The 16,871-nt window shown below is 38.4% G+C and overlaps 2 protein-coding genes across 2 annotated transcripts; both read left to right on the forward strand.

The window, feature by feature from the left end:
• Positions 1 to 3,807: 3,807 nt before the first annotated feature.
• Positions 3,808 to 8,210, forward strand: bnip3la (BCL2 interacting protein 3 like a). The gene is made up of 6 exons (XM_024274855.2): positions 3,808 to 3,946; positions 4,862 to 5,129; positions 5,218 to 5,299; positions 5,574 to 5,680; positions 5,755 to 5,904; positions 6,754 to 8,210. The coding sequence occupies exons 1-6, from the start codon at positions 3,868 to 3,870 to the stop codon at positions 6,800 to 6,802; spliced, it is 735 nt and encodes a 244-aa protein (XP_024130623.1). The 5' UTR covers positions 3,808 to 3,867; the 3' UTR covers positions 6,803 to 8,210.
• A 1,620-nt stretch (positions 8,211 to 9,830) lies between these two features.
• On the forward strand, positions 9,831 to 16,604 carry dpysl2a (dihydropyrimidinase like 2a). The gene is made up of 15 exons (XM_024274853.2): positions 9,831 to 9,922; positions 9,996 to 10,181; positions 12,983 to 13,071; positions 13,156 to 13,340; positions 13,436 to 13,600; positions 13,734 to 13,795; positions 13,866 to 13,946; positions 14,015 to 14,083; positions 14,158 to 14,278; positions 14,359 to 14,515; positions 14,640 to 14,781; positions 14,898 to 15,068; positions 15,144 to 15,323; positions 15,395 to 15,581; positions 15,663 to 16,604. Exons 2-15 carry the CDS (start codon positions 10,140 to 10,142, stop codon positions 15,752 to 15,754), a joined length of 1,743 nt encoding a protein of 580 aa, XP_024130621.1. The 5' UTR covers positions 9,831 to 9,922; positions 9,996 to 10,139; the 3' UTR covers positions 15,755 to 16,604.
• The last annotated feature ends 267 nt before the right edge of the window (positions 16,605 to 16,871 follow it).

The following is a 16,871-nucleotide window of genomic DNA, read 5'->3' on the forward strand; positions in this document are numbered from 1 at the left end:
TAAATCAGGAATCTCTTTGACAAGCACATGGATCGGCTAGTTAGGCCAAAGTATCCGGTGGACTCCGAAGTTAAAGTAGTTTATCCAGAGCTAACTCCAATCGGGTATCCTTGCACTTATGTTGACAACCTTACTAAGCTCAGGACCAGAGGATGTGAAGTTGCAGTGGCCGGATTCTGCTGTAGTTAGTGGTACCAGAACTCAGAACTGTTTTGTTTTATGAAAAGCTACTTTACCTCGAAGAATATTGGCGATTAACCTATTAAAGCAATATCGTTACACTCTAATTTCTGGATTTTTCTGCAGCCTTTAGCAGTTTGACTGAAGGAAAGCTGGTTTGAAAAGTTTCCCCTTTTCATGCATTATTTAAATCAAAATTTAAAAAACATTTTTGGGAGATAAAGATTATATTATTTTTTTGAAACAGAGGTTATATGAGAACATTCTCAAAAAGATTAGGCAGATCAACTTTTCAATCAGTACTTTAGGTGTGAGTACCCAATGTGAGGATGGTGTGTTTGTATGTTGTGACAAATTTCACAGGATTCTGAGGCTAGGACATTGTTTGATCATCAGACGTCCCTGTGCTGCATGTTTTTTAATGTTTACCCGCACCGCCACACAGACTGAAGCTCATCGGCTGTATTTACAACCCACAAGTTTGACCCAAAGGCTGGTTATTTAAATAGTGTGTGTTGCAGCAGGGAAACGCCAAAAAATATGAGCGAGCCCTGAGAACATGACTTGTTAAAGAGTGATAACCCCTTCATGCCGGACTTTACTGTATTTCCATTTATATAAAAACATGACTCACTTTTTCTTTTAATGTAATGATAAATTACGTGGATTAAATGGTGCTTTGCGAATTAGTGCCATGTGGCATGAAGGAGTTAAAGAACAATTGTACTTGCTGCAAAATATTCCACCAAAAAAAGCATTTTAATATTTATTTTATATGTTAACCCTTAGCAAAAAGTAGTCTATTTAAGTACTTGAAGTTTACTTTTCATGTACTATACATATATTGTGAACTTAAAATGTTCCAATTTATCCTAGAGATAGTATTCTTTCTTAGTAGTAGCTGTAATTACCTAATAAAAGAAACTTCAAGTGTACTACTTTTTGCTAAGGGAAGTCATCTAACGTTAGTCTCGTCATCAGATGGATGAGAAAATACCTTCTGTACTCTGCCCCTTTAAGCACTGAAGTACCAGCATTACTGGAGTACCTGTTAGTACTGAAGGACACTGATGTTACTAAGTCGCACAGTAACAAGAAGTGCTGACCTGCCTTCAACTACTTTGAATTGGAGGAAAATCTTGTGTTTTGCTGCATTATTTGAGGCTGTAAACAAAAACGTCCAGCACAGTACAAGAGTGAGACGTGAGTCCAGGCTGCATATCAGATCCTGTGATTGTTGTTTTTGTTTGTTTGGCCAATGCGAGGCCTGTCCATGACTGAATGTCGGCACACTGCGCCCCTGTGAATGCTGCTTTTGCAAACAGATTTTGGACTCGTGTAGGTCCAGGGAGAAGTATACATTCAGGGGGAACTTATGTCTTACTCGCATTATTAGCCCTACCATGAAAGCGCCATTTTAGCAAGTTGTCAGTGAGACTGTGATGTTTACATTTTAACGGTCTGGTTTTAGGAAGACTAAGATCACAAATGTATGTGTGTGTTTTTTTTCTGTTGTTTTTATGTCATTGAAATGCTCTGAATTGATAATGCACTGTTGTGCTTTTGTATCATTTGCCAAAAAAACAAAAAGATTCCCACTCCTTTAAATGTCGGCATTACCACTATATTTTGAGGGCTGACATTCTGCAAAAATGTAGTTATTAATATGAAAATAAGCACACGTTTCACAAACTTGATGTCAATCACATCCAGATCATGTTATTCATCTTCAAGTCTTACAAGAAAAGTACATGGAAAAAATAAACTGATGGTATTTTATGGAAGGAATCTGTCATTAAAAATGGCTTACTCTCTTGTGAACAAATGCAGGTTTAACCAAACCTAACTTATATACATTTGTAATAATCTTTTATGTCTTAAATTCAAGACATGAGATGTCTTGGAGCATAATTATAAATCATATATGTGTCTGTAAATGTGTCGCTTCACAATATCAACTGGTTTCTAAACAGATGTTAACCTCCTGTTGAGTGTTGGTCTCTCAGGGTTCTGTATTATAACATTTAATAAAACACTTTTGTGACCCCTCTTTCTGTTTTGATGCAACTTTTGAGAAATGTTCCTGTTCATACAGAGTTTAGACGTGCTTCTGCCCCCTAAAAGCTTATTTACGTCTTTATTTTATAGACCTTTTTCAGGTATTTTAGAGGTTATAACTTGTGCATTTACAATGAACAAATCTAACAATTAACAATCGTGTGCATTTTACCACTTTGCATCATCTATTGATTTCAATCTGTGACATAAACTGCAAAGATTCTCATAAAATACTACGGTAATACAAACGTTGGCACTCTGTGAAAGTATGTGAAACAAACATGCATTAGTATTTTTGTCATTTTATTCTCATTTTGAGTAGAAATGTAATTTGAGAAAAGTACAATTTACTACAAATCCTGTGCAAGAGTACACATTTTTTTTAACATCTAATGTTACATTTGAGGTATGCAGGACAATCCATCAAGCCTAGCTTCCTTTGCTTCTAAGGTTGGCCTCCATATCCACCCCCAGAAAATGAACTCTTAACAGGACAGAGTCGGTGAAGTTTGGCGACAACTACTTGGAAGAACTGGAGAACTTTATATCTCTGCAGTGTGGTGAACTTACAGGGAGGAACAGATATGGGCGTAAAAGGCCAAGACATCTGTATATTGCACCTCATCGCAATGTTCACCAACATTCACCTGTTCAACTCAAACATCAAGTCTGTCGTGCTGTATGGAGTTGAAACATGGAGAACAACAACCATTATCAACAAATTATAGATTTGTATCAAATCCTGTCTAAGAAGAATCCTCAAGATCCACCGTCAAACTAGGCGCTATAGTGGAAGAAGAGACTAAAATGAGAAGATGGGCTTGGATTGGCCACACCCTGAGGATCAACCGGATCTGGAAACCCCGGGGGAACATTAAGCGAGAAAGACTAAGGAACACTTGGAGAATTGCCCTGGAGGATGATGTCAAGCAGATAGATCACATGGAGGGAGCTAGAAAGGATCATGAAGGATAGAAGATGGCAGAGAGTCATCGATGGTCTCTGCCTAACCAGAGATTGAAGGACAACCAACTACAAATCCTGAAACATAAAATATGACTGTTTTTTACACGTTTAAATGATTAAGATTTCCAAAGATGAAGTCACACTGAAAAGTTTTTTTTTTCCCTCAAATTATATTTGTTTTTTAATCTAATGCCTTTTTTTCTCATTGTAACAGGTTGCTGATCTGAATAAGATAAAAATGCATTTGGTAAATAGTTATGCTTTTAAAATGAATAAAATACTCTGAGGGGAAAAAAATAAAACATTTTATTCAGATATAATTATTATGCTTAATTACTTGTCTTTGAAAGTCTAATGGAGTTTTTTTTTTCAAGTTCAAGTTGAAGCTACATTTACTAACCGTTAGTTAAAGTTTAATAAAATAACACAAAAACAATTGTCTTATAAAGTACAGTTTTTGTTGAAAACCCTTTAAGGGCAATTTTTTGTGCAAATTTTTCCTTTAACTGTTTTAAGATTACCTTAAAAGTCCAGCTGTGCAATTTATGCAAATTGTGTACAGCTTATTAGACTTTCAAATACTTCAGCAGTGTTTATTTACTGAAGGACGTGGGGTGGGGGGTGGACCCTGCGCTTGCGCACATCACAATCTGTCTGCGTGTCATGTTAAACATTAGAAGTGTAGTCAACATGTCTACCGCTGCAGCTACTGACAACAATAACGAGGAGCCGGGGCTTCAAGGTACGTTTCTTCTCCTACTACTGCACACTTCCCGCTAAAGCTGTGCGGCATTTTTCTAGTACTGAGCGTTTAAACGCACTGGGGATGTTATTGTGGAAGTTGCACCGCGAATGGAATTTCCTTGTTCTCTGGGCGTGGCGGAGCATGATATTGTTTTACGTCAGTGAGGTGTTGACCAATCACGTTTTGGTTCTCGTTTGATTGACTCTTGTTTAGCCTATCACACTCAACGATTTTAAAGAGGCGGGCTTTCAGTGACATGAAAACAAGTTTAAGACAAAGGAAACAATAACGTTTTTAATCGTTTTTATTACTGACACTAAATTAAAATAAAATAACAACGAAGAAAATCTGTTTGGGATTTAACTGTATAGATTTTAAAGTGACAAACATTAAATTAAAAAAAAAAGTCTGCGCTTGGATGTTGTCCCAAGGTGCATTGCGAATTCGTAAACACATTTAAGGGATTCAATTATGTTTAAAATGTTTCTATTACAGTGTATTAGGGTGATAATGGAGATGTAAAAATTGCTGTGTTTTCGACAGTAACAAAGCTGTACAGCGACATGTCGAGGCAACCCGTACGTCACAGTTATGTAACGAGGGCAGTGATATTAATGCTTCGTTTTTATTGTCGGTCTCGTCGAAAATAGCAATTTGATTAATCATACTTTTATTTGGGTTATATTTTTGTCTCACACACACCCCAAAGAGATTGCACAACTGTGGTTTGTGGGGCAGTGGCCCAAGGAAAGGCATGCCATCATGGTCGCACCAGACCCGGGAGGTGGGGGTGGGCATGAATCCTCATTTCTAGACAATATAGGTCAAATGTTTTTAGGTGTTTATGTGAAAATAAATTGTTTTCAAACACAGCAAACCCAAATTAATTTCGTTTATCTTTGTGTTTTTAAGGTTCCTGGGTAGAGTTGGAGTTGAATGGTAATACAGGGGCCCAGGGGGAGCCAACCAGCTTATCACCAACACCTGCTGCAGATCAAATAAATGCAAACTCCAGCATCAACCAAACTCTCCAGACTTTGGAAGTAGCCGAAAACGCCGAAAGCTTGATTGGGGGACTAGAACACGTGCCATCGTCCTCATCTATACATAATGGAGACATGGAGAAGATTCTCTTGGATGCTCAGCATGAGTCCAGCCCAAGTAGCTCTTCCTGTGATAGGTAAGGAGTGACACTGATTGCTATACTTAAAAAATACAAGCAAATGAGAATTTTTTTGTAATTATGTCGTCCTAACATGCTGACACAGTCCTCGCAGACCTCCAAGTCCAGAGCACGATGATGAACAGATAACATTTGATGTGGAGATGTCCAGTCTAAGAGGTAGTCAGGTAAATACTGCAAATTTATCATCAACTGTCAAACCTTGAACGCTGTTTTTAGGGATGGATGTAAAAAAAAAAAAAAGTAATCCCATTGGAATCATATTAACTTTAAACATGCTAAATTGATTAGATAAAGTTGCTGTTGAATTGAATCCATATTTATTTAAAATGTGTTAAAATCAAACCCAGTTATGTACTTGGGAATTAAAATGGAATGAATTCTGAAGTTTACCCATCTATGTTTGTTTTCTTAGCTGTATTTGCATTTATATTTTTCTAGTCAGAGGAAGACATTACGGAGAAGGAAAGAGAGGACGACATTTTGATGAACAGAGAAGTAGACTGGGTTGCTGATTGGTCCAGCCGACCTGAAAATGTCCCACCAAAGTAATTTTTGTTTTCTATCTGAAGAATTGACTCTCTGGTGTTTTTATTTATCAGCTTGGGTTTATTCTTCTCAGGGAGTTTCACTTCAGGCACCCCCGGCGCTCAGTGTCTTTGAGTATGAGAAAGAGTGGAGTCATGAAGAAAGGTGGCATATTTTCCTCTGAATTCCTCAAAGTTTTCATCCCTTCTTTGCTCATCTCCCACATCTTGGCTCTTGGGATTGGGTAAGTTAGAAATGTCGCAGTTCTACCTTGAGGCATCACATGTTAAGCTACGTACACACCGGCATCAGCAACGCGCATTTATGCGGCCAATTCCAATAAAAAATCTGTTTTTGCGTGTTTCGGGCTTCCGCGTTCATGACCCTTGTAGCTACACAAGTTTCTACGACTGTTTTTAGGTTCTACATACAAAACGAGTGGCCATTGAACATGCATCACCAAATAAATCAGGTCAAACTTTATCTAATCAGGAACTCGAATTTGGTAGTGGTGCCCCCAGACACATTGACAGGCCTGCATTTATTTTTCAAATAAAGATAGAGCAAAGCTGTGATGGTAATCCATATCTGTCATTGTTAGAATGGTAGCATTGAATAGGGGTGTAACGGATCTCGGATTATTCGTGATCCATTACACCCCTAGCACTGAACCAAACTGTTTCTGTTTCTTGCACAAATCGCGAGATTTGCACTGCTTTGACATTTTTGCACCAACCGTCTTCCAACTTTATGTGTTTGAGATGCGCTAGTAAACAGGAAAAGAAAAGGAAGAAAAAGCCCCTCCCTTCTAGTCCAGTGTGAACACCATTGACTATGCCCGGTGTGTGGACATAGCTTTAGATTTTTGTTTTCATCATTTGTTTTTTTGTATTTGCAACTATTAATTGCTTACTTGTTCATCTGATTGAAAGCCATATTCAGATTTAGAACTTTAAAAAGTGTCTTATTCTAATATGTCTTGACTTTGCCATTTAGAAAGCACTGAAACGGATGTTGCATCCTAAAGTTTTAACCAAAACCAGTTTAAATTTGTCATGTTTCATGCATTTTATATCTTTTGTTTTATCTGCAGAGTCTACATTGGGAAGAGAATCGCCACAGCTTCCACTAGCTCTTACTGAACAGAAAGCGAAGCATCTCCTCGTGTCTTCAAGTCCTTTAACTCGCCCTCCTGTAGTCAGGCTATCTTTCCTATCCAATCAGCATTAACAGATGCCACATTATAGATGTACTCATATTCGTTATGTAGTTGCACTCCATCGGATTTTGACACTAGGGGCCATATCGTTGTACACTGACTTCAATCCAGTTTTAAAAAATGGACGACTCTTGTCTGATTTCAAATTCCCTTCTGTTGATGTAAAACATCGCATTGTCAAGTATGAGTTTTATTTTCCCCAAAGTGATTGTTTTCTTCTGGTGTCCTAAATGCCAGACAGAATGAACCATTTATTAGCACAATACCAAATTGGGTTTGGGAACAGACTCACATTTTGAGCTAAACACTTTTCCCCAGTGACTTGGAGGTTGAATGGTGCTGGGTTTAGCTTTTAAATTTTGCACATTTTATGAGAAATGAAGTCTGATCTTGTTGCTGTTGACAGCAACTTTGTCTTCTTGAGGGTCAACAAGCTGAGTGAACCATCTGGCATGTAGCTTGACAATTTTACTATGAAGTTGTTCGACTGTTTCATGACAGTGGAAGGCAATATACCAGACTATATGCTATTTTTAAGTATTTTTTGGCTACATATCTTTAACACAGCAGTAGCAAAGTGCCAAATTTATATCTTTCACCTTTGCACATTGGTGATTTGTCTTAGGCTTTTTTATTTTCTTGTATGTTTAGATATTTTAAAATGTAGTTGTTAATAATCTAAGCTGTGATCTGCCCTGATTAACAGACACTTGTCCACATTGTACATTTTCTGTATAAGCAGATATTAATGTTTGTTTTATCTGATGCATTGTGGCAGTGTTACGTGTATTTCCTTGTCGCTCAACTGCTAAAGTTTAAATAGCGGACACCAACACCACAGAAGGAAGTACATGTGGGGCATCCTTGAAGAGTGTTATCTGACTTCAATGTAGATTTCACTGTACAATAAATTCACTTTGTGTGACAGAATACATAATGTATAGTATCAAAGAAACATCCAGCAAGAGGATTAAAATCATTTCCTGAGGAAAGTGCATGCATCTCTCTGTGTGGATCTTGACACCATGGTTCCTCTAAAAGTGCTTGTAAGCTGATGTAGAAACATCTACTAAAATTAAATTATATGCTGGTAATTGCTTCACTAGGCTTTAATGCATGATGCAAGTAATGGTAACTCATAATATGTACATGTGGTCCTCGCAGGCTTATGTACAGTTGAATGGTGTGCAATACAGAGCGCTTTGGAATTTGAATAAAGTTTGTACTGTATACAGTGGCTTTTATTTAAATACAAGGTGGGGTTGTAAAATTGCTTTAAACCTAATGATAAGTGCATATTGCATTAAAGATTCTTGTAAACATTTAAGTTACATTTGATTCCATCCAGTTATCATCTGTTTTTTTGGGGGGGGTGTTCAGGAGTCTACCCAGCCACTGAAGGTCAAAGATTGGGTACATCCAATCCTGGACAGTTCGCCAGTCCATCACAGGGAAACAGACACAACAAAGTTACATTTGTTCACATCTAAAATTTATATTTGTTCAATATGGACAAAACATATTTTCATTAAAAATAATAATTACACTGAGCAGTGCAAAGTTTGTGACTCTTAGGGCTTTAACAGAATTGCTAAAGAGGTACAAACTTCTGAATGTGATAGAAGGGTTTTGTTTGAATCATGGTGGCTTGTTTTTCTGAAATCTTGTTTAGGGGTTACATAAATATAGTTGAAATGAACAGACTTTGTAGGGGTGTAACGATTCATTTAAGCTAAGATTTGATTCATATCATAATGTGTGGTTGTTGATACGATTCATCGAGTAGATATTGTTTCATTTTGAATGATTTGATGTGAGGCGGTTTGCTGACCTAAAATAGATCCAGAACATCTTTAGCCATAACCTCAACCAGTGTGACTCAGAGATAAATACCTGGTACTGAACAATGAAGGGGAAGTTTTACAGATTCTTTGTATTTTCTTGCAAGATAATCAAATGTAAATTAAATATGTGTACAAACTAGTAAAAAAGAATTAATGACAATGTAATTAATGTTTCCACACAATGGACTGTAATGATGGATTGATAATTTTTTGCTGCATCACATCATGTGTGTATTTTCTGCTGTGATGACACTTGGTAGTTTTTACATTATAGTAAAATAAACATACCATGCTCCAATCCAAATGGTATTTTCCAAGATCAGTCAAATGATGGATTTATTTCCTTTTGATAGTTTTTTTAATTATTATTACGGTGGCCTAGTTTGATTACATTCAACTGGATCAACTTGCCTCAGATAAATCGATCTGATTGGACAAATCGATTAATCGTTACTCTCTTGTGAATTATTCTGAAAGCCAGATAACACTTTCTTTTTAAAACTCAAAGGTTTCACTGACAACTGAAAATGATAGTTTGTTAAAATTAGGGAGAATTGAGAACAGGATTATTTTTGCTAAATGTTGAATCAGTAGCAAAATTACCGGAGGAAAAAAGTTCTGAGCAACATAATGGTTCTGACATATTTCCTGAAATCAACCAAAAGGTACAAATTAAATACAAAAATGCATTAATATTGGGTTTGTTATGTGCTATTTTGAATAAGAAAATGAGTTAGTGTGTTTTATTTGGACTTTAACACTTGGACAGACAAATTCACCCGTCCAGTGTCAAACAGACACAATATTTATATTCTAGAGTGACACACTGGACAATAATTGAACTGAATGTTATGTGTGAACATTTTTCAGAATAAAAAAGCTATGACTATGGTTCACTTGGTTCTAGTTCAGGACCTCCAGTCTGTTCTTGACTCGTAATAGGTCGTCTATTTCAATACTTCAAAACAGATAGAAATATTTACACGAATAAACTTATTTCCCCAAAAGACTTTGCGCTTTTTTCCTCGCGCTGTCAGAGCGCGTGAACAACTGCGTCCAATCAGTAAAGAAACATCTGAAGCCGAGCAGGGCGGGGCTAGTGCGCCTGCGCGGTACCTCTTTGTGGCCCTTGTCTGCTTTCGGGTTGCCAGGGTTTAAGAGTCCCTCTGTAGTACTCAATTAAAAGAAATCCCAATTAGGTAAATGCATAACGTTTCATTTTCCATGAGCTTTTATTTATAAACTCCGTTTATTATCGGCTGATATTTGCAGACACAGGCACTGCTCTGCCTGGGCGTCGACTGGCCATCCAGCAGAGCATCCATTCATCCTTTCGTTGGCGCGTGAGCATTTCTAATCAAGCTAGCTGTCGTTAGCTGAGAGGCAGCGGGGAGCAGCGCTAGAGGGAGCTTGAAAATGTCCGGCTACCAAGGAAAAAAGAACATCCCACGAATTACAGTGAGTATCGTGCTTTTATGTAAACCCCCGCGTTTCGTTTCTGGCCATTTAAACCTTCGGCGTCCCTCGGTATTATATGAAATGCTAGCGCCTAGCTGCCCCAAATTAAAGACTAGGGATGATACCAGCCTCGAGCCAGTGGGGTTGTTGTTTTTAAGGATGGCTCAATTCCATAGGAGGGAGTTGTTACTGTATTTATCTGAATTTTAAGCAAAGAGTGTCTGTTGCATCTGCAGTGACGGCTATTCCCTGCCTCCAGTCTCATCAGCATCCTCCTATCTGGCTGCATGGATCGGGTCATTCTCATCAGCTGTCATCATTCACTTTCTGTCCTCTGACTCTTCAAGCCCTTTCAGCTTTATTTGTTTATTTTACATAAATATTAATCCGCTAGCTCTAATTTAGGGGATTGAGTTTATTAGAGCTGAGTGTCACTGCCCTAAATTCTCAGTCTACTTAATTTTGTTTTTGAAGAACATTTTTAACCATAAATAGTGATTTATTTCTGACAAAAATAGAAATTGCAGCATTACTTACATTAAAACCAACAAAAAACATCTTCCCAAAACATAATAATACATAATACGGAAAACTGATTGTGGATTTGATGAATCAATATTGCTTTTTCCATATAAATATTGATTTGATTTAATAATATAGATTTATGGTGCAAATGAAGAGACTGACATATATAGAAATTACTGCGTTAGCTCTTCATATTTTTAGTTTTTTTTTACAGTTTTCCTTAATAGATGAGTTTTTACCATAAAGATTTGTTTCATAGCTGTCCTATTAATTTGCATTATTTTATCTGTCCATCTACTGAAGGCGAGGGGAGTATGGAGCAGGTCCTACTTAAATCTATAGACTGTTAATCCACTACATTTGATTTTGTATGCTGGGACATCCTCTTAAGGATTTGATGCTCGTATAGTATAGTAAGTGTTGCTTTGCTCTTGGCACTGTGTACATTCAGCTCATAGTAATCAGCTCAGTTGAAGGAGTTCTCATCATAGAATTAATCAGACTGGCTGGTTTGGACAGTAGTTCTCTTTGTTTGTGTGCACGTCTTTTACGTTTTCAAGGCCCTGAAAGACTAAAAACTCTGCAGCACGTTATTGGGATAAAGTGTATGCTCATTACAGACCTCTAAGTCACTTATTGAAATGCTTACGTATTTGACCCACTTTAGACGTAATGGTCCATTTAATGCATGTAAATAGACGCTAGAATTAAATGAAAAAGTTTTTTCTCTTTTTTGTGGATTTTGCAGTAAACACTGTTATTTTGGTGGCCCCCATTTCTGTTCAGTGAGGCCTGTAGAAAAGTAGGCCAGGGTGAGATGCTCCCTTTTCAAATGTTTTGGGTGGAGCTAATTGTTTGTCTCCTTATGAATTTTAATTGGAGACTCCCCCTCTTCCCCCAGTCAGACAATGTTATTTGTAAGAACACATGATTCAAAGTAATCCCTTTAGTCTTTAGCACAAAATAAAAACTAAAATAGAGTCGTGCAGATACCCCTGAGCTAAAGTAATATGTTAAAGTTAATCTAGATTCCTCTTTATTTTCTGGATAAAAATGTTACCTGACTGTGCTGTACATTGTAAACTTGACTGCTAGCTACCATTTGCTGAAGATTAAAAAAACTGGTTGTGTCCGAATTCCTTTACTAATCACTACTTAGTGCTCCATATAGTAGAGGTGGGAATCATGATTCCCCTCATGATTCCATTATTATTCAGGAGGCAACAATTTGATTATGAAATGGTTATCAATGCATCCCAGATCTGCAGTTTTTTAAAGAAATCTTTCTCTTTACTACAAGACACTAGAGCCATATTACTCATGTTTCTCCACCAAAGTGCATTTTAAAATAAATACAAGATCCGTTTATCTTGTATTGAGGACATAAAAATTCTGACATGATAAATATTTTGTTTTTTTTAATCAAAAATCTTTCACAGCACCAAAAGGGAAAAATTTTCCCTAAACTCAATCTTAAATAAGATAATGTTACGTTTTACCATTAGACCAGCTTTGATGAAACACTCTTTAATATCACAAATTTGTTTTGTTCCCTACATATTTAATTTTGGTGTGACATAACTTACACACTGTGTGACTTTTATCCTATTGACCATTGACACAATGAAAGCCAAAGTGCCTCCAAACGGTCGCTTTAAGCGAGGTCAGGGCCGATTGGATGATGAGATCTGGAAGGTCGGCCATATTTGTGTGCTCTTCAAAACTGTCAGAGTGAAAAACGCTTCAAGTTTAGCTCTGCTTGCTACTTGTACATTTTTTGATTATTGCTTATTTCAAATTCATAAAACGATTCAGAATTGTTTATGGATCATAAATCAATGCATCCTATATAGGGCGTTCGTCATTTATTAGAGCTGTCTGAATCTGCATTTCCAGAATCCTAGAAAGTGCCCTAGAAATATCCCAGGAGTCTCTGTAAAAAAAAAAAAAAAACTGTGCATCGATGATCTCTACTAGATATGTGAATATAGACCACAATGCATTGTGCTTGAACGATTATTCATGTAAAAATATATTTTAGTTTACTTTTTGACAGTGTATTCATAATAGTCTTGTTCACATTTTTACTTTCATGAAATCAGTGATGTTATATTTGGCATTAAAAAAAAAAAAAGTAGTGAGCATGATGTCCGAACTGCTTTTAAAGTCCACTACCGCATTATTTAGGGAGTATGGAGGGAATCCTGACTTAGTCACTGTTTTTGATGAAAAACAAACATTTTCTGGAATTAATTTAGAGAAAATTCTCCTTTCAGAGCGACCGTCTCCTCATCAAAGGAGCAAAGATTGTGAATGATGATCAGTCTTTCTTGGCTGATATATACATGGAGGATGGAGTCATCAAGTGAGTTCTGCTTTAGGATTAACAGTTGCTCTTCAGTTTTTCAGAATGTGTTTTCTTATATCATCCTTTTTTTGTTTTCTCCAGACAAATAGGGGACAATCTCATCGTTCCGGGAGGTGTGAAGATTATCGAGGCTCATGGAAGAATGGTGATGCCGGGGGGGATTGATGTGCACACCCGTTTCCAAATGCCTGACAGAGGGATGGTGGCGGCAGACGACTTCTACCAGGGCACTCGCGCCGCTCTGGCTGGGGGCACGACTATGATCAGTACGCGCCGCTTGTTGTGGTGACATTACAGATACGCATTCTGTCGACTCGAGCATATGATTTAATAATCCTGCGTGTTTGTACACATTCTGCAGTTGACCACGCTGTGCCCGAGCCGGGCATGAGCCTGGTGTCTGCTTTCAAGCAGTGGAGAGAGTGGGCTGACAGCAGGTCCTGCTGTGACTATTCCCTGCATGTGGACATCACTGAGTGGAACAGTGGCACCCAAGAAGAGATGGAAACTCTCGTGAAGGATCATGGTATGTCGAAATACAAAATTAAATAAATAAATAATTGGAAAATAACTTTCTTATCCTTTGCTCTGGGGTTATCCTCTTTTACTCTCTTTGTTCTGTTCTTGGCTACTTTCTCTCATAAGTTTTCTATCTTCAGGTGTCAACTCTTTCCTGGTCTATTTGGCTTATAAGGATATTTTCCAACTTTCTGACTCTCAGGTACGCTGGGTGGGATCTCTGTAGCAGGTTTTAGATAACCGCTCTAAAAAAAACGCCCTTCTTTTTATAGATGTACGAGGTTTTCAGTTTCATCCGAGATCTCGGAGCCATCGCCCAGGTCCACGCTGAAAATGGAGACATAATTGCAGAGGTAAAAGGACCAGAGTTACCACCTGTTTTTATCTTGTGAATTATAAACTCCTAGTATGGGTATTTTAGGAGCAGAAGCGTATATTAGAGCTGGGGATCACTGGTCCTGAAGGCCACGTGCTCAGCCGTCCTGAAGAGGTAAGACGTTTATTTAAAACTCCAGTTTTTGTTTACAGAAAAAGAGATGATTAAAAAAAAGTCCTGGTCTGCAGGTGGAGGCCGAAGCTGTGAATCGTGCCGTCACTGTAGCCAACCAGACCAACTGTCCTCTCTACATCACCAAGGTGATGAGCAAAAGTGCTGCAGATGTCATCGCTCTTGCCAGAAAAAAGGGTAAGAGGACGCTCTGTGTCTGTCTGTCCTGTTCTGGAAGCTTCTGCTCTGGACTCACGTCAGCACTGCTGCTCACGTAGGAGCTGTGGTTTATGGAGAGCCCATATCTGCCAGTTTGGGGACAGACGGTACTCATTACTGGAGTAAAAACTGGGCCAAGGCAGCAGCCTTTGTCACCTCGCCCCCTCTCAGTCCTGATCCCACCACCCCTGATTACCTCAACTCTCTGCTGTCATGGTAAGCACTGTGGGCAAACCTGACACATTGAGGTTTCATTTAAAAAAACAGCAGTTTTCTAAGCTTTATTTGATCATAAATGACCCAAATTGGAGGTAAAACCTGGTTCTTTTTTCTGATCCAGTGGGGATTTGCAGGTGACTGGCAGTGCTCACTGCACTTTTAAGACTTCCCAGCGTGCCGTAGGCAAAGATAACTTCACTATGATTCCTGAAGGCACCAACGGCACCGAGGAAAGGATGTCTCTCGTCTGGGACAAATGTGTGGTGAGCTTCATTTAATCCCTTCTAATCAAAAGAGTTTTAAAGGTTAAACTTCCTCTAGCTTGCACTGAAACCCTGAATAAGAGGAGTTTATTCATTTTTCTCTTCTGTTTTCAAAGGTGACTGGAAAGATGGATGAAAACCAGTTTGTGGCAGTCACTAGTACAAACGCAGCCAAGATCTTCAACCTGTACCCCCGCAAAGGCCGCATCGCCGTCGGTTCTGATGCTGACCTCGTGCTGTGGGACCCAGATATGACGAAGATCATCTCCGCTAAGAGCCACAACCTGGTCAGAAGCCTCATTGACATACTTTTCTTTTATAAGATGATGCTTACACTGATGGGATGACGATTTTTCTCTCAGGCTGTGGAGTACAACATCTTTGAGGGGACAGAAGTGCGTGGAGGCCCCCTGGTGGTCATCAGCCAGGGTAAGATAGTGTTGGAAGATGGCAACCTTCACACCACGGAGGGCTGTGGGCGCTACATCAGCCGGAAAGCCTTCCCTGACCACGTGTACAAGAGGATTAAAGCTCGTAGCAGGGTGTGCCTCGATCTGAAGCTTCTTCTACATGTTTGTGACGCACGCCCACTCATGTCTATGTGTCTGTTCAGCTTACGGAGCTGCGAGGAGTCCCCAGGGGTCAGTACGATGGGCCAGTGTGCGATGTGCCCGTCACTCCAAAGGTGATTTCTACAGTTTCCTCAGTGAAGACTTCCCCTGCTAAGCAGCAGCAGCAGCATCAGCAAGTTAGCCAGCAGCCGGTGCGCAACCTCCACCAGTCTGGCTTCAGTCTGTCTGGTGAGTGACATCACAAATGTCCTTTTTACCAGCTGACCTCTTTCACAAACGTGTTTTATTTCTTTTTTTTCTTTGTTTTAGGTGCTCAGATTGATGATAATGTTCCTCGCCGCACCACCCAGCGCATCGTGGCTCCTCCTGGCGGCAAAGCAAACATCACCAGCCTCGGTTAAGTTGCGTCCTCCAGGCCAACGCAGAACCAGAGCCCACATCTACCACTTCATATCACTCATCACCCTCCACTCCGAGTACCCCACCACATCCATTTTTACTCACACCACGTCACCTGATGCAAGAAACATTCCCACTTTCCTACTTCAGTATTTAGAACCCATGATTTTTTTTTTACCTTAGTTTGATTAAAGAGAAGGAAATGGATTTATGTATCTTGTTGGTAAATTCTGGCATAAACGTCTAAACTCTGTTAGGTCTGAATTTTAAAAAGAGAAACTTTTATGACTGTTTTCTGTTTATGTTACAGCTTTTTTTCTATTGTTATGCAGTTTTAACATGAGTTTCTTCAGATGAAATTCATTTGTTGATAATCCAGTAAAACCCACTTTTGTTAATGCACATTATTTTAATTTATCTGAGAAATGTCTAAATCCTGCTTAGTAAAGATCAGATTGTAGAACATGATTTTGGACATATTTTCAGTTGATTTTGAAGTTTTACAATGTTGTTCTTTTTTGTGTTTTTTGTTGAGCTCAGCAGGTCACCAAGGTCTTCCTGCTGGTTATTTGAATCTAGTTTTTAATTGATGTTTTGTGTGTTGTGAAGTTATCCCAAAACAGCCCTAATTGCACTGAAAAAAAATGGCGTTAAAAGGTTGAACCACTAATTTGATGTTTCCTTGAAAGTGTTAGGGGAGAATGGTTGAACAATTTTGTTTAGATAAAACAAACCCTGTTTTTTCTGTTTCTTCTCTGTTTTTCCTTGTTTTTTTTCAATCTTTTCCACTGTTCTTTACATTTTTTTTACCTGCTTAACCCCCATGTTTTCTCTGTTTTTTCACTGTTTTATTTTCTCACTTTTTCACAATTTTTTCCTGTTTTCCCTTGGTTTTTTTCCAGTGTTTTTTTTTCTGTTTTCTCTGTTTTTGTCCACTGTTCTTTTCCCAATTTTGCCTATTTTCTCCACGTTTTTTTTCCTGTTTTACCATTTTTTCCTTGTTTTCTTTACCTGCTGTCCCCCTTGTTTTTTCTGGGTTTATTCTCCATTTTCCCTACTTTTTCCCTGTTTACCCCTTGTATTTTTCAATGTATTTGTTTTCTGTTTTTCCTTTTTTTC

This window comes from Oryzias melastigma, linkage group LG9 (assembly GCF_002922805.2).
Source record: "Oryzias melastigma strain HK-1 linkage group LG9, ASM292280v2, whole genome shotgun sequence".
Taxonomy (NCBI): Eukaryota; Metazoa; Chordata; class Actinopteri; order Beloniformes; family Adrianichthyidae; genus Oryzias; species Oryzias melastigma.